The sequence below is a fragment of the Serinus canaria genome, chromosome 13 (assembly GCF_022539315.1).
Source record: "Serinus canaria isolate serCan28SL12 chromosome 13, serCan2020, whole genome shotgun sequence".
Taxonomy (NCBI): Eukaryota; Metazoa; Chordata; class Aves; order Passeriformes; family Fringillidae; genus Serinus; species Serinus canaria.
In genome coordinates this window covers 12970454-12993602 of record NC_066327.1, presented here as the reverse complement: position 1 = coordinate 12993602, position 23149 = coordinate 12970454, and the positions used below count along the sequence as shown (strand labels likewise).

Sequence of the window (23149 nt, the reverse complement as noted above, 5' to 3'; positions counted from 1 at the left end):
TTAATTTGGAGTCAAAGGAATTTTTTATCCCTCAGGAGATCACATCTTTACATGCAGGTGAAATGCTCCTCTGCCCAGGAGGCAAGTTTCCTGGGAAAACCAATTCCAGTTCAGGGCCATGCCTGTTTCACAGACAGGATCACCACCCATCCTAGGGCCTTCCTTTCTCCAAAATGGAACAGAGAAGGAAAGTCCTATTAAGTTGCAGATACATCTCTACTGGCTGCTGGGAGCCAACACCAACAGCCCCTGTCCCCAGCTGTGCCCCAGAAGAAACTGTCCCTCCATCACCACTGATTCCCTGGAACAAATTGCCCTGGTTCCTTCAGAGGAGTGGCTTTGTCTGACATCAATTTCCCTGGCTCTGTGTGTGCCAGGGAGGAACAGACTGCACAAGGAAGGACAGAGCTGCAGACACACCACTGTCACACCCTGCCTACACAGCAGGACTGGGCACGGGCTGAGCCCACAAGGAATGTGGGGTGTCCTCACAGCTGGGTGAGAGGTTTTCCACATCCAGGACTCCTCCAAGTGCCTCCCTGTTAGAGGAGAGGTAAGAAGGTCTCCCCTGACCTAGCTGGGCAGAAAACCAGTCACAGCAGCATGCAAGACTCCTAAAATGCTGAAGAGGAGATGGAGAACAAGGCCAGCACATCACCCTCTCCACAACCAAGCTTGTGAAGGGACAGCTCTGCTCTCCCGACCCTCAAGAGGCTCATGCAGCACTGACAATTGCACCAGAAACTGGGGGCCATTGAGAGGAGAGCAGGCAGAGCCTTACCTTGCTTCCTTTCCTCTGTCTCGGGTTGGCAGCCCTCACCACTTTCGCTGGAGTTGTAAGTTCTGCAAGAGAAGGACAACAAAAGTGTTAAAACACAGCTGAGGGCTGTGAGTGGGAGTGCTGGCTCTGGAGAGACGTGGGTAGGAAGCAAAGCAGCTCCCCCTTGAGCAAAGGAGGGCTAATAGGAGAAGGTAAACAGAAAACACAGCCAGCTCCTGACTCGAGTCTCAGAACTGCCCCATTAAGATCAGAAAACTCCTGACCAATCCAGGTTGCCCAGAGATGGACTTTTAACCCCATGCTGCTGCAGGATGGCAGTCCCTGCCTTAGCTCTGCCCTCCCCAGCCAGGGAGCAGGGGGGGCAAGGAGCTCAGCTCATGCTGCAAAGCACCCACAGAACAGCGAACAAACATGCCCTTGAAAAGCCAATTCCCATCACGGCACCATGAGGCCAGTGCTCCCCAGGGAGCAGAGCAGGGCTCTGACAGAGAGATGCAAAATCTGCGGCTGCTGAAACCTGGGCTGAAGTCAGGCATCCCAGCAGGGAGAGTAAGTTCAAGAGAGTAAATGTACAGAGACAATGAGCCAGTGCCTAAATCCTGCTACAGATGAAAGTATTTAGGCACTGAAGCACCTCTGGGGTGTTTTAACATATCAGAGTGAGACTGTTGGGGTTCACAGCACCACAGACCTCACAGCAAGTCAAGATCTCAACCTCACCATGGCCCATCTTGGCTCCAGCTCACACACCACCTCCTTACAAGCAGAAACAGGAATTCAGCTTGCTCTGTCCCTCAGGTCCGGTTGCAAAGTCTGTCATCAGGCTCACAGAGGGCACACAGAGACCAAGAAGGAGAGCAGCACAGCTCTGCCCAACACAAACTAGCCCCAAAAGGATGAGGGTCTCCTCCAGGACACTGGTGCTCCACAGGGGAAGGAGAGCCCACTGGGCCCTGCCCCAAAGGGCAGCCTGTGCCAGGTGCCAGGCTCCTGCAGTGAGGATTTCTGCTGACTCACTGGCTTTGTTTAGAAGTAAAGCAGCCCTGACTGGGGTAGGGTGAGGGTGGGAGGATCAGCACAGCTATCAAGGGATGCCCGGGGAAACACCCTGAGTAGCCTATTCAGCTCTGCTCAAAGCTGCCTTTGATCTCCTTGAAAGGCTGGACAACTTTGCCTGGATGATCAAAACCAGTCCCCTTCTAAGCCTCAAAACCAGTGATTCATCCTGGCCTTGCCCAGAGCTGGAGGCTTTGAAGTGTCAATAAGGCAGAGTCAGACATGGCAGGACAGAGCCATGTGCATTCCCCTTCCCCAATTCCTTTTCCTATGGCTCCTGCATGGGGACTTCAAGTCCAGAAGAGTCCAAGCTCTAAGCTGGGTCCCTGAACCCTCCCCTTTTCCCCCAGGACCTCCCCAACCCACCTGCAGTGCCTCCCTTCATGAGCAGCAGCAGGCCCACGTGTCCCTCATTTATTCCATGTGCACTTCATTGAGAATCTTGGCTCCATGGCACAAAGCTTGCCACAGGGCTTTTAAACTTCCCTGCTAGTGTAGGAAGAGCCAGCACTTTCAAAACCACCCCCAAAATCCTCCATGTAACACCCACAGATGTCACCAACTAAATATAGCTTCAAAAGGCACCAGGAGCTAGAGCACAAACCCACAGTCAGCCTGGCTTTCCACAGACACAGAGCACCCCTGCTTGCTCCAACAGCACTGATGGGACTGGCACAGCCTGATCAGGCTGATCTCTGGGGCTGGGGGACAGCAGGGACAGCACTCTGCAAGGATCCCACCCAAGTGCCTGCTCCCAGCCACAGCACAGCCCCAGCGCTCACAGCAACAGCACCCAGACCTTTCCTGCAGCTGCCTCAAGGCCATAGATGTTCTCGTGCCTTTTTTTTGGGAACCAGTCAAAGAGAGGGGCCTCACAAGCAGCAGTGAAAGAGGACGAGGACCAAGGGGCACAGGCTGTAGGGGCAGGTGCCACAGACTCCATCATCTCTTCGGGGGAGGGAGGAGATTGTTTGAAACAAGTTCTGCTGCTTTCCTTATCTGCAAGATATGAACAGGGATCCCTTATCTCGCTGAGGTGCTGAGAAGACTAATTAGCATTTGCAGAGTGCTGCAGAAGACAAAACACAAAGCAAAGGGCTGCAGTCCAGCAGGGAGGGAGGCTGTGGAACATGGATGGAGCTCCAGCAATTTACAGTGGAGACCAAAGTAGGAGAGGCTGTGACTGTGCTGGTGGACACGTGGCCAGACACAGCATTTGCTGAGCCAAGACCACAGCAAGCAGAGGCCATGCATGCCTGGCACCCTCCAGGGCACAGCATCATAACCAAGGGCACCAGCAACACATCTTGTGGTCTTCAGCTGAAAAGCCCCCCTGCAGGAAAACCTTACTGCATCAGCCTGGGAAGTGGAGAGCAAATGAGTGCTGCTCATCCCACACAGGAGCTCAGCACAAGCACTGAGGGACACTGGATGCTGCCCTAGTTCACAGCCCAGCCTTTAAAAGCTGCTGACAGATGTCTCAGACCTCTGGGTGTCTCACAATCATCCTTTTGCATCTGTTTGGAGGCAGTAAGTAATTTCAGTTGCACTAGCAGTGCCTGACCACGTCCTGAAAAACAGGGCCCCTCTGTGTGAGGGGACAGACAAAACAGCTGCAGCAGGAGCCAGGGTTTAGTGGTGTGACGCTGGCACGGGGACAGCGGGCAGGGAAGCAAGGAGCAGCTTTGCCTGCAGCCACAGAGCAGATGCTGGCACAGCCAAGAACAAAAAAGCAGGTCTTGAGTTTTGATCTGCTGCCTGCAGCCAGAACCTGATCGTTTGTCCAACCATGGGGTTGCCCAGCCACGAGGAGATTATTCCTTAGCAACCAAGGGGATGAGGCACAGGTGAGAGCACCCACAGCAGCCCCAGCACTCCTATCACAGCCAAACCCTTCCTGTGGCAGTGCCACAGGCAGAGCCCTCCCCGGCTTTGGACACTCACTCCCAAATGCACCTGACCAACACCAAGGCCAAGGCTGTGCAGACCACTCGTGCTTTCCTGCAGCCCACACCTGGCTGGGGCACAGAGCCCTGGGGTGGGAGGCTCACAGGGGCATCCAGGTGAGCAAATGCCTCTTACCAGACAGCCAGAGTCACAGCAGATCCACAGCTAAATATCCCTCCACCCCACCAGGGACATTTGAGGTATGATCACTGAACTGAACTCAGCCAAGGAGACATATCAACTAACTTATCTGGGAAAATGAGACCAAACACCCAGCAACTGGTTTTCTGCCTTTCTGTGCATCCAATGGAATTTATAATGGAATTTTGGAGAAGGTACATGAAGAGAGGGAATAAACCTGCAGTGCTGGGCAGAGACCTGGCATTACTGCAGAAATACCTGTACCTATAGCAAGAGCAAGAGTGCTGTAATGCCTGCTCCAGATGTGCACCACTTGTGCAATGGAGACAAGGGCTCCAGCAGCAGCTGGGACAGCCTCAGAGGGCAGCCCAGGCTCCCAGCAGGAATGCAGAGTCCTCAGCTCTGGCACACTGTCCCTGACACAGCACCCCCTCCTTCCCCAGCAGCCAGGTCGACAGAAAGGAGCCATCCTGCTCCCTGATCCACAGTCTGGCATCTACCAGAAACTGCTGATAAAGGAGGTTCCAAGCCAAGAGCCCGGACTTTGTGCTGAAGAGGCTCAGGCAGGGGCGCATGCTCTGTGATGCAGCTCCTGATGGGGCTGCAGGAGCCAAACCAGTATCCCCAGTTTCCCCAGAGCCCTGGCAGGAGCTTGAAGGTTCTGTGGGAGACAGAGAGCCACATGCCCAGCGGTCCACCAGGATCCACTTCACCCTTCTGTCTCCAAACAATCCTCCCTCCATCCCACACTCCACAGAACACTCTTGGCACATGTGAAGACTGTAAGTCATAGCCAACACAACTGGACACCTGCTCTGGCATTGAGGTTTTTGGGTGAGAAAGAGCAAGTGCAGCTTGGGCAAGAGTGAGCTGAGAAAAATGCTAAAAAATGTTTCTGCATGGGATTATCTGTTTTCCCAGGAGACAGACAGCTCCTTCAGAGTCATTCTGTGAGGGCAGGAGAGTCCCTCCCGGGGTATTGACACACAGGAAAGAGGTGGTGAAACAGCACCAACCCTCAAAGAAATTCCTGTAAGACAGACCCACCCGCCACAAGCAGACCTGCCAAGACCCCACTGTGGCTGCAAGAATTCTCTTCCTGGCCTAAAAGAATACCTAGGGAGCCAACAGCTCCAAAGGTGCATCCCTACCTTCCCAACATGAGAAACTCAGGCCACCAACCCTGTCCCCGTCCTTGCTCCAGGCCTCAAGGAATCTCTCTCCTAGGGTGACCTGATCTGCACAGCTGCAGGGGCATGACATGGATCCACAGACTCTCCTGTGGCACTCATGCACTCAGTGCAGGACTTGCATTTTAAGCCTGCCCAAGCCATCAGAGGACACAGCTGGTGAGCTTCATGTCCACCAAGAGCATGCAGGAGCAGTCATTTGCAGGACCAGTCCTGCAGGCCAGATGTGATGTGCAAGCCAACAACAATCCGTGCTCCCACCAGCAGCCCATCTCTTGCAGGAAGCGATAAAGCTCTTTTCTTTTTGAGTCCACCCCAAAGAGGACCCCCTGAAGTTACAGGCAGACAAGCCTTGGGGGATGAGCAAACACTTTATGCTCCTTTTGTGGGTGCTGAACTCATTTCTGGATCAACAAGAGGCTGTGGTGGGCAACACACCCTTGCTGCAAAGGGCCTTGAAAGCATCAGCAGATGGGAGGGCACCTCAGCCTCCCCAGGTAGACACTGGCAGCACCCCTATATGCAGAGAGGTGCAGCTGTCCCCAGAGACCCATCAGCAGGATCCACTCCTGCCCTGCCTTCCCAAGGAGCTGCTCCCAGCATGGCCTCAGCCCTGCGCCAGAGCTGAGATGGGAAACACTCGTTGCTGCAGCTCCACACACGAGCGGAAAAGCCTGGGATTTATAGCACTGACTGCTTGGCATGCTCACATTTTGCTGAAGGCATCACAAGGCACACAAAGCCAGAAAGGTTCAGGACAGGCTCAGCCCACAGACTGCACCTCCTCTAGGTTTGCTATGTTTTACAGCTCTACCTCCCACCAAATCACAGCCGCAGCCAGAGGCACAGGAGTGCATGGAGGGGGAAGCAAGGGAGCACTGGATGGAGTTCTCCAGCTTTAAATGAGATGTTAGCACAAGGACATCTTCCAGCACAAGTGGGTCGGTGCCTCCACAACAGGGACTCCCACCTGCTCCTGGGGACTGCAGAGAACCACAGTCAAACCCACCACTCACAGCACATGGTCTCACACCTCCCAGGAGCAGCGTTTGGCTTTGCTTACAAAGGTAAGAGGAATACCTGCAACACCTCAGCAACACCAGAAGTTTCCTGCACATGCAAGAAAAACTGCAGAAGAATGGCCAAGGTCAGGACCAAGCAGAGGACTGGATCCTTAAGGTGGATGCCTGAGCAGGATTCAGGCTTGTAAAGCTCGTGGGAAGCCTGCTCAGCTGGAGCAGGAGATAAGCTGCAAGCACCATAGCTCAAAGCCTTCCAAGCAAATTTCCACAGCTCCTCAGCAGAAGTTCCACTGTACAAGCCCTACTGTAATAGCAAAGGAAGCAAGGAGCTGCCTACACCTCTCTGCAATGTAAGCTCTGCAACTGCTGCAAAGATCACTATCTAAAAATAACTTCAAAAAGGGCATTTGACAGCTCCATGGAGAGCATGAGAACACTCCCACCTGGGTGTCCTAGGCAGCTCCAGGAGCTCAGGAGTCTGCCCTGGAAAAGTGCAGGGAGGGAAGCTGGGGCAGAGGCAGGTAGAGCCAGGACAGCACTGTCACAGGCTGAGTGTGGGCATCTGAGTTCTAATCCCAGCTCTCCAAGCCCTCACATCCCTCAGCTGATAGTCCTGAAAGCCCCGGAAGAGGAGGAGCAGCCCAAGACATGTGCAGAGCCCATCTCTGCTGACAGCACAAATGGGCAGCACAGATCCTCACAGTGAGCAGGGGCTTCAGTCAGAACAGCCTTCCTCAGGGAGCTGAGGAACAGCACTGCTCCTTTAAACACACAAAGCTGCTACAAGCTCTACACACATGCATTATCTGCAGGGTCTGACATTTATTTCCAGAGCAAATGAGAGTCAGGAAGGGTCTGGACTTACCAAAAATGCATGATCATCTTCACTGCAGCCTCTCAGTCCCAGACAGAAACACTTCACTTGTGACCAGCTACACTCCAGGAGGAGCAGGTCAGGAAACGCCGACAAGCATTTCTAACATAACACTGTCAGTGAGGGCAGCCTGGATTCTTCCTGGCACAGACAGCTACTATTAAAGGTAGAGAATGAACTCCCTCTTAAGGGCGAGTGACATCTTTCCACTGCCTTTTCAAGCAAACCTCTTCCCTGAAGAGGATTTCTAGGAAACTCCTGACATACAATCCATGCTCGCAGTCCTGCACACGATCCCTGAGATGCCAGGCACACACAGAATGAGACTGCACATGAACCACCTCCCACCCAGTTTTCTACCAAAAAAAAAAAAAAAAATCCCAAATGAAGGATTCTCTCCAGGGGAAACCAATGGTTCCCAGAAACCAAGAAGCATGGCACAGGGGACACAGCCAAGGTCACCCAGATGACCAGACTTCAGAAACTGTCAAAATGAGGAAGCTGGGCTGGCTCAGGCCCCCACAGCTGCTGAGCCACCGTGGCCTCTCTGAGCAGGGAAAAGGTACCCACCACCTCTGCAGGAGAGGCTACTCCAGCACTAGTGCCTGACCCAGAACATCTGGTGCAGACACATCTCCAGCAATTCCTCTGCCAGCATGGAAGGCAGAAAAGCCTTCAAGGACACCTGTGAACACTCTGTCAGGTTAAATGGTTCAGGGACAGGGGCTGGAAAAGCAGGTGGAGCTGCAGGGAAAACACCGCGTCAGTCTGGGCCCCTGAGAAAAGGGTCCAGTTGATCCAGGTGCCACTCTGGGCACGAGGCACAGCAAGGACACCCCAGTGCTAGGACAGGAGGCCACCTGAGGCAAGGCTGCAGCAGCTCAGGGTATGCAAGTGAGCCAAATCATGGAGGAGATGGAGGGTCAGGCCCTCCCCCAAGCCAGCTCAGAGACTGGCTGATAGTTTATGACCTAAAAACTAAAATCAGTGGTGGGGGAGAGGGAGGGTTAACATGAACAGGAACTACAGGACAGCAAGGGTAGACATCCCGCAGGACTCACAACTCCTTACAAAACAATAAAAACAACCAACCCAGCCCACTCACCTTCGGGAACAACTGATTTGCAAATTAAAAGGGGGTGTCCACCCTCCAGGAGAGATCCGGAGCAGTTTCCTCTGCTCCCGTTTACCTCTGCTGCACCGTTCTGCCTGTTCTGCCAGGCTCTAATGAAAAGCTAGTTAACAGTTAATTATTACCCATTCAGACACACGATCCCCTACTCTGGCTGCCGGCTGGGAGGGATAAGACAGTCACGTGATGCAAAAATCCCGACCTTATGAAAGCACGGGCAACTATATTTAGTTGGAAAAATGATGACCTAGCGAGGCTGCTCCTCCCTGGCCCCCCCTTCAGAGGAGCCGACCTGCCACCTCCCCAGATCCTACCTCCATGGCACTCAGGTAGATCCTCATCCAGCAAGAGCTGGAATACCTAAAACAGGGACACCTGGCACAGGAGCAAGCCCTGTGTGCACATCCAGGCTATCCCGGGTGGAGGGGCCAGGCCAGCACACAGCCCAGGCTGAGAGACCCTCCCTCCCCATCCTCAGTGCTCTGCAGACGGTCACCCTGTCAGCAGCAAAAGCTGATAAGCACCAAGAGCAACAAACAGGGGCCTAGCCCAAGGTCCTGGAGCTTATCTTGAAAGCAGGAGGCACACTGGGAACCTGACCAGTGTGACCAGCACAGGAGATGCATTCAGCAGCAACGTTCCAGCTGCTGGCTTCTCTATGCCCAGGGCTGGTGATGCCCAGAGCTGGTGACAGGAATTTTTCCCCCTGGATCAGTCTACCCCTCCCTCCGCAGGGCTGGGTGACCAAGACAGACACCGGTGTGCTGAGAACAGAGTGGGAGCCAAGGCAGCACCACTGCTGCAGAGACATGGCCCTAGAAAAAAGCTGCAACAACAAAATCCAAGAGCATCACCTGCTCCCTCTGCAGTGAGAGCTTCAAAGCAGAAGAAAAGCAAAAAGCCTGAGGAGCAGACATTATTAATCTCTTGATAACCAGCAGAAGGGTGCTCTCTGCCTGGATCCAGCACAGCCAGCAGCGCCCGTGGCACAAGAGAGAGGAGGTCACTGCAAGGGTGCTGAACCCGTGCTGACACCAGCCCTTTCATGGCCGTCAGCCTCTTCTGCAGCTGCATCTGGGGACTTGGAAACTGACAAAACCCTTCCTAGGAAGCATCTGGTACGTCTCACTGTAAATATTTAACAACAAAAAGACAGGAATCGAGAGCCAAGTGCCTGCAGAGAGACCCTCCAGCTCCAAGCATTCACACTGTCTAGGAGACTGTGCAGCTCCCACTGTGCCAGTGGAGGGGGAGAGGGGTTGTACAAGGCAAAAGTGTGAACTCTGCACAAAATATGCCTCTGGAAAACCTGTCATCTCAAAGAACAGAATGGGTTTCCAGAAAGGAGACTGTGATGTAATTCAAATAGCATCAATTCGAATTCTTCCCGCTGTGATTCCTGCACCTTCCTGGCTACTTTGGCAGAGGCTTCCCTGCAGGACCAGAGTGTTCCCTGAGCAGTGGCCATTTGCTAAGTGACCACTTAACCTTGCCCTCAGCCTGCACAGCTGCAAATCTGCCTCCCTGACTGCACAGAACAAGGAACCCAAAGGCAGCACAGTGCAGAAATCCAACTCCAGCTCCTGGAGCAGGGGACAGTAACAGTGATTTGGTGGTAGGAGCAGGTGCAGCAAACTTTCCCAGGAATTTAAGGAGGTCACACCTAGGTCTCCCACTAGCAAGGTGTCTCCATAAATGTGCTGATCAAATCTTACAGTCTCATATAACCACCTAGATTAAACTGGGCACAGGTATGGGGGCCTTCTCCTGTTAGTGAATCCATAGCACTAAAATCATGACAAGGAACTCAAATATCCCTGTGATCTTTGAATGCAAGCAGAAGGGCTTCTTTTTGCGCTACTTCAGGATTACTGCACCTCAGCTGAGCTGAGCTGATTTCAGGCATGCTTTTCCAAGCAAAAGATACACCATCCTCACTTATGCCCCCTACCTTAAGCAAGATGCAGAGACATTCCAGGTTTTTCTAAATAACTCTGATACAACAACTTCCTTCCTGGGTTAACAATGACATGAATCATGCTGCATAAACCACCCTCTCTAATGAAGCTAATTCCAGTGCTACAGGTGGCTGCCTCCCATGTCAATACAGAACATAAAAGAGTACAACACCCTAATCAGACTCCCAAAGGTGTCAGGAATACCCAGTTAAAAAAAGAGTGCAACACAGCAGTTTCCTAATTTAAAAATCCATCTCCCCTCCTTTTATTTCTAAAGGATTAAAAACCACTTCCTTGCAGTGGTAGTATCACCCTCATCTCTTTATGGAAAACTTCACAGCATTTAATTCAAAGAGGCATTTATAAACTCAAGAAAGATATCCCAGACACTGCTGACAGTTGTACAAAATGATCAGGTCAGGGTGCAGCAGATGAAAAAAAGTCATCAAGAGTGCTGAAACCAAGACAGAGCATCACTTGCTGCTCTGCTGAACACCAGCACATCCTCAGCTGCACCCTGCAGACAGCTCTGGTCTCTGGAATTCAACAAGGGCACAGGGCTGTTACTGCTGCTCAAAGAAAAGCAATTAAACCACCCAGAGGCAGCTCCTCGAGAGGTGAGACTAAAAGGCTGGGATCCTCCACCATGGAGAGGAGGAGGGCTGGCTGCAGCACGCAGGAGGCCAGGAGGGCACAGGCACACTAAGCTAGCAGGAGATCCACTTGAAGTGGCAGAAGTATTTCCTTTCAGAACAGGCAGCAAATTTCACATAGTAGCATGTTCTGGGAGCTGAACAGCATCAGGTGCCTGGCAGAAGTTTGGTGCTCACAGTGAAGACATCCACAGACATCCAGCTGCAAATGTGCCCTCCCAGTCCTCTCCAACAGCAGAAGTAGGAATGTGAGAGTGTGTCCCTCAGCCTACCAAGCCCAACCCTGACTCTCTCAGGGGTGTTGAAGTCTCTCAGCTTTCTAGCTGAACTCCAAATCACATGGTTTGAAATGGCTCCTTCTGAAAGGCACCCAACAGCTGCCAAATCCTGGTTGTGGGATGTGGGAGAGGACTGAGGCACTGCTGTGCCAGACAGAAGGAAAGTGAGGCTTCTCTTCACCAACTGCTTTATTTGCAAACACTAATAGGTACCTGGGACGCAAACACTGCTGTGCTTCCACCTACATAGTGCTCCCACGTGACACGGGGATGATCCAGGCTGAGGATCCAGGCTGAGGGCAGGCTGCCACCAGCATCCTATGCTAACAAGCAGGAACATGCTCTGGGGCACACTACAGCTACTGTACCTACAAAATGGCTGAATTTTGGCTCAGGCATCCCAACTATGCAATTCCCAACCCTGATACTGCGACTCAGCATCTTCCATCACTCTGCTAACCATCTCCTTGGGAGAGGACCAACAGACTTCTCACCCAGAGGGGAAACCAGCCATACAAACACACCTGACTAAAGCTTAAAAAACAGATCCCTGATACATGTGTGGGAGTTCTGGTGACCAGAGTAAATTAACTCATTCAATAACCTCAGCAATGAAAAGGAGGTGAGGGAGTCAAACCCAACAGCCTCAGGAATGCACAATAGCTCAGGTGGCAGGAGCAGAGCCACTCTGCCTTTGCCTGCTGCCTTCACCCTTCACTGTGTTTTGAGATACCACAGCTTCCAGATAAGCTTAGTGCACGGGAAGAAAAAGCATGGCACCAACTTTAAGGCTGTTCTGGAGAAAGGTATGAGAAAGACTGCACAATGTCTGTGCAACTCCCATTCAGAGGAATCCTGCTTAAGCTTTAACTTATCTCCTAAAAAACAGACAGAATTGTAAAAAAGGCCCCAAGCTCTGTAGGTAATGTTTTCTGCACACTGCTGACATGTAACAAACACTTTCTGAAGTATTATCATCTGCTGCAGAAACACACTCATGCCCCACCCTGAAGGCAGCTGTGCAAGGTCCCCAACCAGCTGGAGAACAGAGAATGGAGTAGTGCCAAGCAAAGGACATCTGAGTTCACAGCACAGGCAGGCAAAACCCAATACCAAAGAAGACAGATCTTCAGCAAGGTGGAGAAAAACCTCCTACCAACTCAACAGATGGGAATATATCCCTGCTCTTCAAAACCCGAGTATTTCACTCTTACATGTTAAGAAAGCAAGAAAATCATGAAGGACTTACAAATGTAGAATCAAAGCCTTAATCCAGTGAATCTAGTTCTACACCATGGCCTTGGTAGCTGGCTAGAGTTCTGGAAACACATCCACAACTTCCATCCCTCTGTTCAGTTCAATAAGTTAAATTACAGTGCCTCCAATGTTACACCAGACCACTCTAAACCAGTGAGTTATTTTCCCTGAAATCAGCTTTAAGACACCAGAGCTGATTTCCATACTTCCAATGCCTCCACCATAAACAGTGATTTATCCTCACACCATCCATGAACTGGTGAAATGGGATCCCATGCCAAGCCAAAGATGGACACAGTGACATGCCTGGGGTGACACAAGGCCAAGTCAGGCACTGACTTCCATTCCCAGTGCCTTTGCTATGGCACATCCCCACATGGCACTACAGCTCTGAAACAGGCTCCCACTGGCTGATCCTGGTTATCACTGGTTAAAGCACAAACCTTTCCTTCAGTCTTGGCACATCTACAACATTAGCCTGGATGAGGAGCAATTTTTTTTTCCTGGCAATTTGGGAAAGGCAGAAATTGAGATCACCAATGTTTGCTTCTGAAAACTACATTATTTTCCTGATTTGGAAACTCCATCCAGAGCAACCTCGCTCTCCCACAAGGCTGCACACACCACTGGGGCCAGGAAGTTTTTTCTTTTCACTGATGGCGACACAGTGAGCAACTTGGTTGTCCTTAACAGCAATACTCAACAGTAACACAGAAACTACAAGCCAAGGGGGAGGTCTGTGTCTTCCTAAAGTACTGCAAATTCAAATATATATCCTCAGGTTCACAGACACCCACCTGTATACAGGTAACATATAAACAACAACAATCTGAGTTACATTTGCATCCTGACACATCAGTGTTTTCAATTATGTGTGATGAGCAAGACCTACAAGTTCCCAAACTCCTTCACCCAGGACATCCAAATTTGCTATGCTACAATGTATGGGAGGAAAGAACCTCCCAGCTGTTTAGTCATCACTACATGAAAGCATAAAAGATGTCACTGCTATACAGGGATGACCAAATATTAGAGGTTTGTTTAGGAAGTTCTTTTGCTTTGGTTTTTGGGTGGGGTTTTTTTGGGTTTTGTTTGTGGTTTGGTTTTTTTTACACTAATGTCCATTGCATATTCCAGACTGTACACTGCATGTACCAGTCTTCTAAAGTTTGGTGAGTGCTGACTCTGAAGGAAGAGAAGTGCAGGGAAAGCAAGGGAGCACGAAGTTTGAAGAGCTCCATTTTTATTTAATACATACCAGACTGGCCATCAGCTGGAAATATATCTGTAAAGGAAAAAAAAAAAAAAAAGATCAGTATTGGTTGCAGCTGGAGTGCAAATCATATTTAAAAAGTCTCCTCTCTCAATTTGTTTGCTTTAGCTAAACAGAGGAAGTATTTTCTTAGTATCTCAAGTTAAACATCAATCCCGCTTGGAACCCACCTCAATTCAACCACTTGTTGAGAGAAAGATTTTGAAGGAGTCTGTTTACCCAAATGCACTGCTCTCATAAATAACCTTTTGCATTGGCTTCTAGCAGACAGCAGTGAGCAATAAAAGAGGTTGTTGAGATGTACTAAGATCCACACAATGAGCTACTTGGTGGCAGCCCACACTCCCCCTGAGCAGCAACATCAGATAGAAAACTACAGAGAACATCTAACAGGGAGCACAGGTGGAAGCCAAGGCAAAAGTCAAGTGAGCATTCTTCTGATTGTCCTTGGTTTTGCAGCCACGAGGGACATCAGCAGCTGTGCCAGGCTCTAACACAGCACCTACACCAAACACACACCCCCATCACCAATGGACACCCAGGGCCTTGGCACATCACCCATCACACCAGGAGAACCCTTCCCTTTCCCAGCTCAGGAGTCTCTGTCAGCAGGCACAGGCCACTGCACAGGACAGATGGAGTCTGGGGGTTCAGACCCAAAACAGATTATTCAGCCTCCCCAGCCCTCCAGGCTCTTTCCAGTTAGAGGTACAGGCCCTTCTCTTGGAGGGCCTTAGGTATTTCTGGGAAGATGTTTATTTAAGTAGCTGGAAGGACCAGACTTAACTTAAGGAGCACACAGGACAGTGTGTGTGGAAAACCCCTGTTGATAAAGACTTCCCCAGAAGATATGAAAACAGTACTTTTGAGAGAGCAATACATTATGTTTTCTTCAAGGATCCTGGAAGAGGAGGGGGAAGAAAGGCTGCCAGCAAGGCAAGGTCCTCCTGGGACAGGGGCAGGCCCCTGGCTTCTGCTTATCAGCTACCCAAAACACACATTCAGCTGGAAAGTCACAAGAGTTGCAGCAAGGACTACCCCTCAGGCAGGGCAATGCTCTCTGGCCTGGGCTCAGCTCATGCAGAAGCAGCAAAAACACTCCTCTGCCAAAATAACTTCTATTTCTCTTCCTCTGACATGTTCAAGTTTGCACCATTCTCAGGCAGGGATGCTTTTATCCCATATAGGAATGGGAAGAGCCAAGCAGAGCGAAAATACCCAGAGGATGAACCAAGACTCTCTCTACCATTATTACACAGTTATGGTCTGCAGCCATTTGAAGGCACGATATCAAGGACAGCCCAGCACATCCAGAACAGTTTCCAAGCAACAGTTTCAATCCTTTGCAAGATGCATGTTCTACTGCAATCCTCCACCAGCCAAAATGTCCCAAATGCATTTAAATATCTTGTATTTCTGTATGGTCACTGAGGAGTTCAGGCAAGCTGAGACACCCTGTACTTCATAGAATCATAAAATCATTAAGGTTTGAAAAGAGCTTTAACATCTCAAACGAGATGTAATTTATTTCCCTAACTGGGCTTCTCTGCAAAGGAACAAGGTGGTAACACTGGTATCCCACCTGTTTGGATTAGCTGTACCAGATGCTACAAAAAACCAAAATAAATAACAGAACCACAACAGTTGATAAAATAAATTCCTTTGAGCCAACCAGGAATTTAGCAAAGCCAGGCTTTGGTAAATGTTCCCCTTGCTGTACCCTGAAGGGTGCAGTTCCCCAGTGCATTCCTGCTAGGCTGTCCTACCAACTCTTCATCAGACACACCACAGCAGAAGCAGCCATTCACAACAGGTCCAGGCTCCAGACACCACAAATGCCACCACATCAGGCACAGCTGCAGGTGACCCCTCAGCAACATCCCCTATCAGACGTGTCACCACCACAACTCCAAGCTCACATTCCCTCAAGGTCTCCTCTCAGCTCACTGCTGTATTCCCCACTGCCCTGTCCTGCTCTAGATGTGCAGCAAGGCTCTCCTGGCTCCTCCTGAGCTCAGCCCCAACTCTAGAGCCGCTCTAGAAAAGCGGTGACTCGACGCAGTGGCTGAGGTCAGTAGAAAGCAAGGACAGATACAGCTCACATTCACCTCAAGAGGCTTGCCAGGGCAACTCCTGTCAAGAAAAGACTCCTGCATCCAGTGCTCAGAGCCTCTGTCTGGGAGAGGCTGACCTTGTCCAACTCACCACACCTACGATTAACACGGATTTGACTCCAAGCTCTCCAGAGCACAGTGAGAACACTGGGTTTGCAGGCAGCTTTCCCCAGAGCTGAGAACAAGCACAGAGCAGTCTGTAGGACTTGCTTTGAAAAATGGGGCTGCTGGGAGGATGCATCTGAGGCAGGGCTGGTCAGGGACCAGCAGGCACAATGACCCTTTGGGACAAGTGACTTAAATTAAAAATTAGCCTGCCAATTAAGGGCAGCACCTCAGGTGCCCAAGAGAAGTCTAAATCAGGCAGTGCTTCCTTTTCCCAAGAAAGCCATCATAGGGAAGCAGGCAGAAACATATGTGGCCAGCAGGTAAAGCCCTGGGCTGCTCTCCAAGGAGCCCATCTTGTACTCAGCAGGGCTGAGGCTGCCTGTCCAGGTCAGCTCCCTTCCCAGCCCTCCTAAGGCACAAAGAACTGAGGCACAGAGACAGAACAGGTTTTTTTGCTCAAAATCCCAACATAGAAAGGTGAAGCCAGCAAACCAGTCCCACCAATTCCTCTCACCACACACATTTGCTATCTCCCAAGCCACCCTAATGCCAGGTATCCCAACACTGGCCAGATGCTGCAGGACAATGCTTCACAGCTTGCTCTCCACCAACCTGCTCAGCAGCAGGCAATCCCTACATGGGACCCCTGCCCGCATAACACCCTCCCAGCCATGCCCAGCCTGCCCTCCAGGCAGCCCAGTGGGAAGGAGCAAGAAACAACAGTATCTCAATGCAAAATTGGACCCTACAGTCTCACACTTCCTCCTCCTTCTGGCACACAGACACTTTTTTTCCCCAGCATGCACCCAAAAACAGAAAGATGTGGTGTCTGAACAAAGGAACTCTTCACTGCAGCACCAGGTACTCCTCAAGCCCCTGACCATTCTCTTCAGCCCTGTACAGAATCCATGCAGCCTACAATATCCCAAAAGAAAAACACATTATGTGAATCCTCCTGTTATCATCAAAGCAGGGTGGAGGATGGAGTGACGAGGAGGAGGTCAGAGGTGTGCATGGCAGCTGGCAGGATGTTGGGACAGGCACGGAGCATCCCTCTCAGGACCATCAAATGAGGGTGCAGATGCGGTACAGGGGTGCTTGCTCTGAGCACCAATACCCAGAGTTGCTGCACACAGCCCATGAGATATAACTAAATTGAGGGCAGTTGTCCTTATTTTAGGTGGTGCTGGGGGTGGATCTCAATTTCAATTTTTGCCTGATTGTATTTTTACACAAAGGAGAAGACTATGCTAAAATTGGGCATTTAAAGAGAAAAGCTGATGCATCCACACACAGACCCCCTTCCCCAGGGGCTATCTGATAATGCTGCTATTCAGGTATCTGGGACAGGGCCAAAAAAGTCACCCCATTTATGAGCCCCCCATCTCCCCTCTGCTGCTCCCTGAGGAAACAGACACCAACCACACTCACAGTGCTGAACCCAAACACCCACACAGGAAGCCTGTCTTCTCCCAGCTCAGGAGCTACAGCTGGGAAAGGACCTCCACCACCCAGTGCCTGTCCCCAGCCCCCCTTTTCCAGAAGGGACACTGCTTCCTCCCTGCAGGGCCCGGGAGGCAGCGGCTGAAGAGCAGCTCATTATCCCTGACGCAAGAGAAACGCTGACTCGTTATTACAGCAACCTGCAGCCATAACTGCGGAGGGGCCATGGCCGCAGGCTGAGTGCCAGCAGGAACCAGCTCCCTGCTGGCCCCCACCTCCCATTATTACCCTTCTGCTCTCCCAACAACGGGGAAAAACGACCTCAGAGTGCTTTATGCCACCTGCCAGACACCAAAGTGCACTGACTGATGGAGCACACTGAGCAGTGTGCTGGGTGAGGGCTGTGCAGGCACAGGTACGAGCGCAGGGATGACAGCCAGCTCCTCGGCTGCTCCCAGTGGGACATGGGGCTCATCCACACTGCCACAGGAAGACATCAGCTGATTTGTTCTGGCTTTCGACCCCTGAAGTTGTAACCAAATTATCCTACACATTTTGCAGACAAAAGACTCGGACGTCAGCAAATAAAATGACCTCTCCAAGGTAACAGGGGGACTCACAGCAGGGACGTGACCAGAACTCGATCACAATGGCTCCAAAGCTGCAGGGCTGCACTGCCTGCCTAAGAGAGGGACTGGGGAGGGAAGTGCTAGTGGATGGCAGGATCAATTGGTATCTCTCCTCTTAACCTGACCTGCTGCCCAGCAGGGACAATCCAGGGAGAAAAAAGGTCCAAATTACACAGTCCAGCGTGTACTGCAAAGAGACCAGAGCTGCTTGAATCTCTTCTCTGGCAACATTTCAGTTCAAATCTGTCACCTGGCTCCCCCTCAGAGGCCAAGGCAGTGCCTGCACAGGTTCCTGAGACAGTTACAGGCCTCTTCAAAGCAACACTCAGCAGAGAAGGGGGTGAGGTCTGCTAGGGAAAAGCAGCAAAGCAAGAAAACCTAAACCCAAAGATTAGCATGGCCAATTTTATCCCTCCTGAGATCTTGTTTGCTTCCTGTTCCCCTCCTTTGTTACCTGCTGAGCAGGACTGGGGAGGGTCCACCTCTCAGTCACCAAGATCATTCCAGCCCTCTCCAGCTGCCAGGTCCACGCTAACACCTCCCATGCCTCTCAACTTACTGTAAGATATTTACCCCCTCAAAGAGAAGGTGAAGCATGAGACAGATGGGTCAATCCTAACATGATGCTGGCTAGGTCCCAACACCTGCTATGGCCTGTGCAAGAGAAACATCAACAAAAAAAACCTACCAAAGAGTTTAACCCAAATCGCTTCCTCTGCAAAGTATCCACACCAGGAGGTTCTGATCCCTGCCCAGAGGAAAGGTTAGATGCATTCTCAGGCACCTCCATCACCTACACTGGCTCAAGAGCAGCAGCCAGGGTGAGCTCTGACATCAATTTCCCACAAGGAAACAAATGCTTGAAATGGGTTTTCAGTGTATAAACAGCTGTGAGTTTGGTGAAGTTCAGCTGTGGTCCCCTCGATATCTTCATGTACTTGAAAAGTAATCACAGAGTTTCAAGAGGAACAACCCTGGGGAAAAAAATCACCTATTCCAAAATCAGAGTATTATCTGGGATGAGTCTCTAACTCACTCCACACCACACACTAAATGAGCACCTCAGTGATGTTCAGTGTCCTCCAGATGGAAGGGAGCAGGGCAGACCCAGCAGGGCTGTGACACCAGCTGGACACACAGTCACCAGCAGGACCAGCACCATGCCCTGCAAAAACACCTTTCAGAGATCCACATGGATGGAACAGGGCCCAGGTCTCTTCTCCAAGCACCAGAGATGCCAATGGGGTTCTGGGGAACCTGACCAGAAGAATGAGAGCTCTCCAAACAGACAGTCTTGCAAATCCAACACTCACATATGCACAGGCACACAAGGAATAACTGGAAGGTCACAGGCTGTTGTTTCTCCCATCCACTTATCAGTGCTTGCACTGGAGAGAACAAACACTGGGTGTTCTCTCCCATTAACCCCTTCCCCTCATCTCCAAAGTGGAGAAGCAGCAAAGTGCTGCTGCTCCAGAGCATAAGTCTCAACATTCCCGATCACGAACTCAACAAGGTGCTTCAGATTGCTCTTCCCATGGAGCAGCTGGTGACCATCTCTATGCCTCACATCCTTTAATCGCCAGTAAGCCTAGAGTGACACCACTGGAGGCCTTAGGCCTTCCAGGAGAGCAACCCTACATGATTCTGGTCCAAATGATCACAGTCACTCTCCCCACACTGCTCTTTAAGCCACTGGATACTGAACAAACACTAAAATTTCTGGCACAATCAAGCAAATTACATGTCTCAAAGACTCTTGTTTAAACACAGGAGACATTTTGGTGTGGCCTGGAAGCCAGCTGGATGCCACACTGTGGAAACTGATACAGGATGGTGTTTCCCTCTGACAGGGTTGTCACTCTCAGAGCTGCAACACACTTTTCTGCTTGTACATCAAGGACAGACCCAAAATCCAGAGAAGCTTTGCCCAAGGATAGATCCATCTCCATACAAAGGAGAATCCATTAATGTACCCAGAAATCCAGCATCTCCATGAAAGAGGATCCCATCCCACCTCCTCAAACGCAACAGTGTCATGGCAAAGCCCCACAAAATCAGACAAGGATGCCATAAATCCTTATGAAAACCCCAGTAACTGAAAATTGCAAGACTCTCTCCACCTCTGGGCTGCAGGCAGAGGGCCAAGCAGGGGGTTGTAGGATACACAAGGCAGCACAGTGAAGACAACATAATTAAATCTCTTAACTGAATTACAAATCATCAGACACACAGTCTGAGGTGTTCCCTCCCTCTGGCCCAGGCTATCTGCTTGGTTTTAATCAAGCACAGCCATTCCAATCACCCTCCAAACTCCATGCTTGCTTGGTTACACTCACTGCTGACAATTACATCAACTCAGATCTCACCTCCAATTGAAGCTAAGAGGGTTATCTTACTGCAATCTGCCATGTCTCCTCCAAATCATCTTCACAATTGTCCTCACAGGTTTAATTTTAAAATTTAAAACCATGGCTCATTTACAGCAAATTCCACCCTGCAGAGCATGCAAATGTCACATTCATCATTCCACAGGTAAAAAAATGCAAACAAACAAAAACCCCCCAAAAATCAAAAACAGTGAGCTTGTAGAGCTCACCTGAGATTGGGAAACCAAAAGAAAAGTCCCCTTTTTGTTCAGCTCAGTGCAAGACCCTCTGCAGTGGCAGAGGATTTCTGAGCACTCAGAAGATGCATGAGATCATAGCGGGTATTCCCCAGAGCTCTCAAGGTTGAGCTGGGAGTTGGGAAGTGAAATTCAATATGATTACAGTGAAGTCTCATGCTTTGTCACCTGGGCACATGGTGGAGACACCTCTGTGATTCGCTCTTCTCTACTGCTGTGTGGAATCTTGTACACAAATCCCATCACTCTTCTGTTTCAGTCACACTAAAAACCTCCTGATCGCATTTTTGGGATGTGCTTCTCCACGTTTCAATATCTGCTGCTACAGACACATCATTTCTCAGCATCACACATACTGGTGTCACTCCTTACACTTAATTCTTCATTCTGGTTTTCACTCTACTTTTCCCCTTCGCACAGCCTTGCAGCTGACCTGCCAACATGAGCCCACCTGGAGGTAACACAGCCATGGTAAAGTGCTTCAGTCACTCCTTCAGGTTCCTCTTTTTGTGCTGAATGAGGCCAAGAGAATTGCTTTTTGTTATTGTGGTTGTCTTTATTTTCAGGAGGCTTGTTCTGTGAGGTCAGGAGAGCTGACACAGACTTCTTACTACTTGGAAGTGTAACCTTTCCAGTTACAGCAAAGGCATAAAAATTGCAGAGAATCCTAAGGATCTTGCAGGAATAAACTCAGTGCTTCTTTAGTAGCACATAATTAAAAAAAAAGGAAGATGTGACCTTGGAGAATCCAAAGAAATTAATTTCCTGTAGTTTAAGTGAAAGCTGGCTTATCAGACATTTGAGTGTTGCTTCTTAGCTGTGAGTTCTCACTATTTTATTCTGCCACTAACTTCATCATCTGCAAATGTGCAAACCACTCAGTTTGGTAGCTAAGACTTGGTAAAATAATCACTCATTTACATCACTGACCAGAAGCTTTCAAAAGCACAGTCATAAAGAAAAACAAAATAAAAAAGGCTGTGTGATTTAGTGTAGAGGCTGAATAGATATCACAAATAATCTGCTTTAAAGAAAGCACTCAGTATTTAGCAGCATACCCACCTCTGAGTTACCAGGCAGGTAAAACACCAGTCTCCCCACACACCTTTTCTTACTTTCCCATCCACAAAACTCTACCCTTTCCTCATTTTTGTGGTTTTTCCAATTTCATACTTGTTTCCCCACATATCTAGCCAGAAAAAAAAACTCACCTCTTCTCTCAGATTTTTTCAGACTCCTTAAAAGCTATCTTATCCAGCCCTGAAACCCCTGTGTTCTCTCCATGCATTCACACTCCAGGCAAGTCAAAGAAGTCAAATGACTACCAGGAAAGGAGAAGCAGTAAGAGCCCCCTGTGCCGGCTCCCTCCGGTGCAGCCATGCCCTGCAGACTGCAGAGTCACTCTGCAGGAGCTGCACACGCCGTGCTCAGCTGGAAAAACGTGCTCAGCACTGTGCCCGGGACAGGCTGCGCTGCCTCCCCCGAGCTGTGCCCCCACACCTGCGCCAGGGAGAGCGAGCACCCCCCTGTCCCACCTGCTGGACCCCACCTCGGGCTCACACAGGCCCTCCCAGCCGGCAGGAAGGACACACAGCACATTTCTGTCCCCTGTCCAGCTTCCCAATCGTGCTTTAATTCAGTGTCAAGGACGTGTGAGGTTCACCAGCCCCAGCCGAGTGCCCATTTCTCCTGGTTGCCCCCCAGCTGCCACAGTCACCAAGGGATCACTGACAGAGATCAAACAAGTGACACTGAGGAGCATCAGAGATGCTTCTCCTCCAACATCTTCCTCGTGGGGTAGGGACGACTCTCTTGGGCCCCATCAGCAGCCAGAGCTGCTTTGGGGAGCAATTGGGAGTGGAGAGCAGCACCTGGTAGAGCAGCAGGTTGCAGACCTGCTCCCAGCCACTTCAAGGGGTGTCCAGCAGGAAGCAAATGCACTTCCCCAGGAGCACAGGTCAGGGCACGCTATGCTCTCCAGCACATTTTGAGTGTCACACGTACTCTGGAGGAACCAGAGAAACATTTTCTAGATCAAGAGAGCAAAGGGCATTGTGTCACCTCTGAGTGTCACCACAATCAGACTGAGCAGCATCACACCAACAACCACCCCCACTGACCACTACTAAAAGAAATTAAGATTTCCACCTGGCCTGCTGTGACAGAGCACCCAAGCAAGCCAGGGCCACCACGGTCACCTCCAACACACCATCAGTCTGCAGCAGAGAACTCTACCAAACCTTATAGTTTGTCACCACACAAAGGAACAAAAGTAAAAATAAAATCACAACCACTGTAGAACACTGAACCCTGCTGCGTGCTCCCATACAACCCTGAAACACATGGAAGTGTCAAGGGAAGCTTCTGCTCCTAAGTCAGCTTTGCTCTAGAAGGACAGTGAAGGTAACTCACTGATAAAGTAGGTATTAGATGAGCCAGTTCCCAGCCCTTCCTCCCTTCTCCTTGCATGTCTCAGCAGAACAACCCCCAGCACACGTAGCTTTAATTCTGCAGGAAGAGCTCTTGATCCTGGCAATATCCACAGTAATTGTCAGACCAAAGCTGGGCTGAATGACCTGCTAAGGGTGGCTCCAGCAGCCCAACCAGCACCATCAGCCTGAAACCAGCAGAGCCACAAAACATCACACACCACTTTGCTTGGGAAAG

At 50.4% G+C, this 23149-nt stretch overlaps 1 protein-coding gene across 3 annotated transcripts in view; it reads right to left on the bottom strand.

Annotated features, from left to right (window-relative positions):
* The window catches only part of LARP1 (La ribonucleoprotein 1, translational regulator), a 45298-nt gene that overhangs the window by 15922 nt on the left and 6227 nt on the right, over positions 1-23149 (bottom strand). For 2 of the 3 annotated variants that reach the window (XM_030229362.2, XM_030229363.2), the window contains exons 2-3: positions 13548-13574; positions 782-843 (exon numbers count right to left, since the gene is read on the bottom strand). In XM_030229362.2, the coding sequence (XP_030085222.2) occupies positions 782-843; positions 13548-13574 (89 nt within the window). Of the gene's footprint in view, positions 1-781; positions 844-8116; positions 8195-13547; positions 13575-23149 lie in introns of those variants that run through there. The other variant, XM_030229364.2, reaches the window with a different exon arrangement.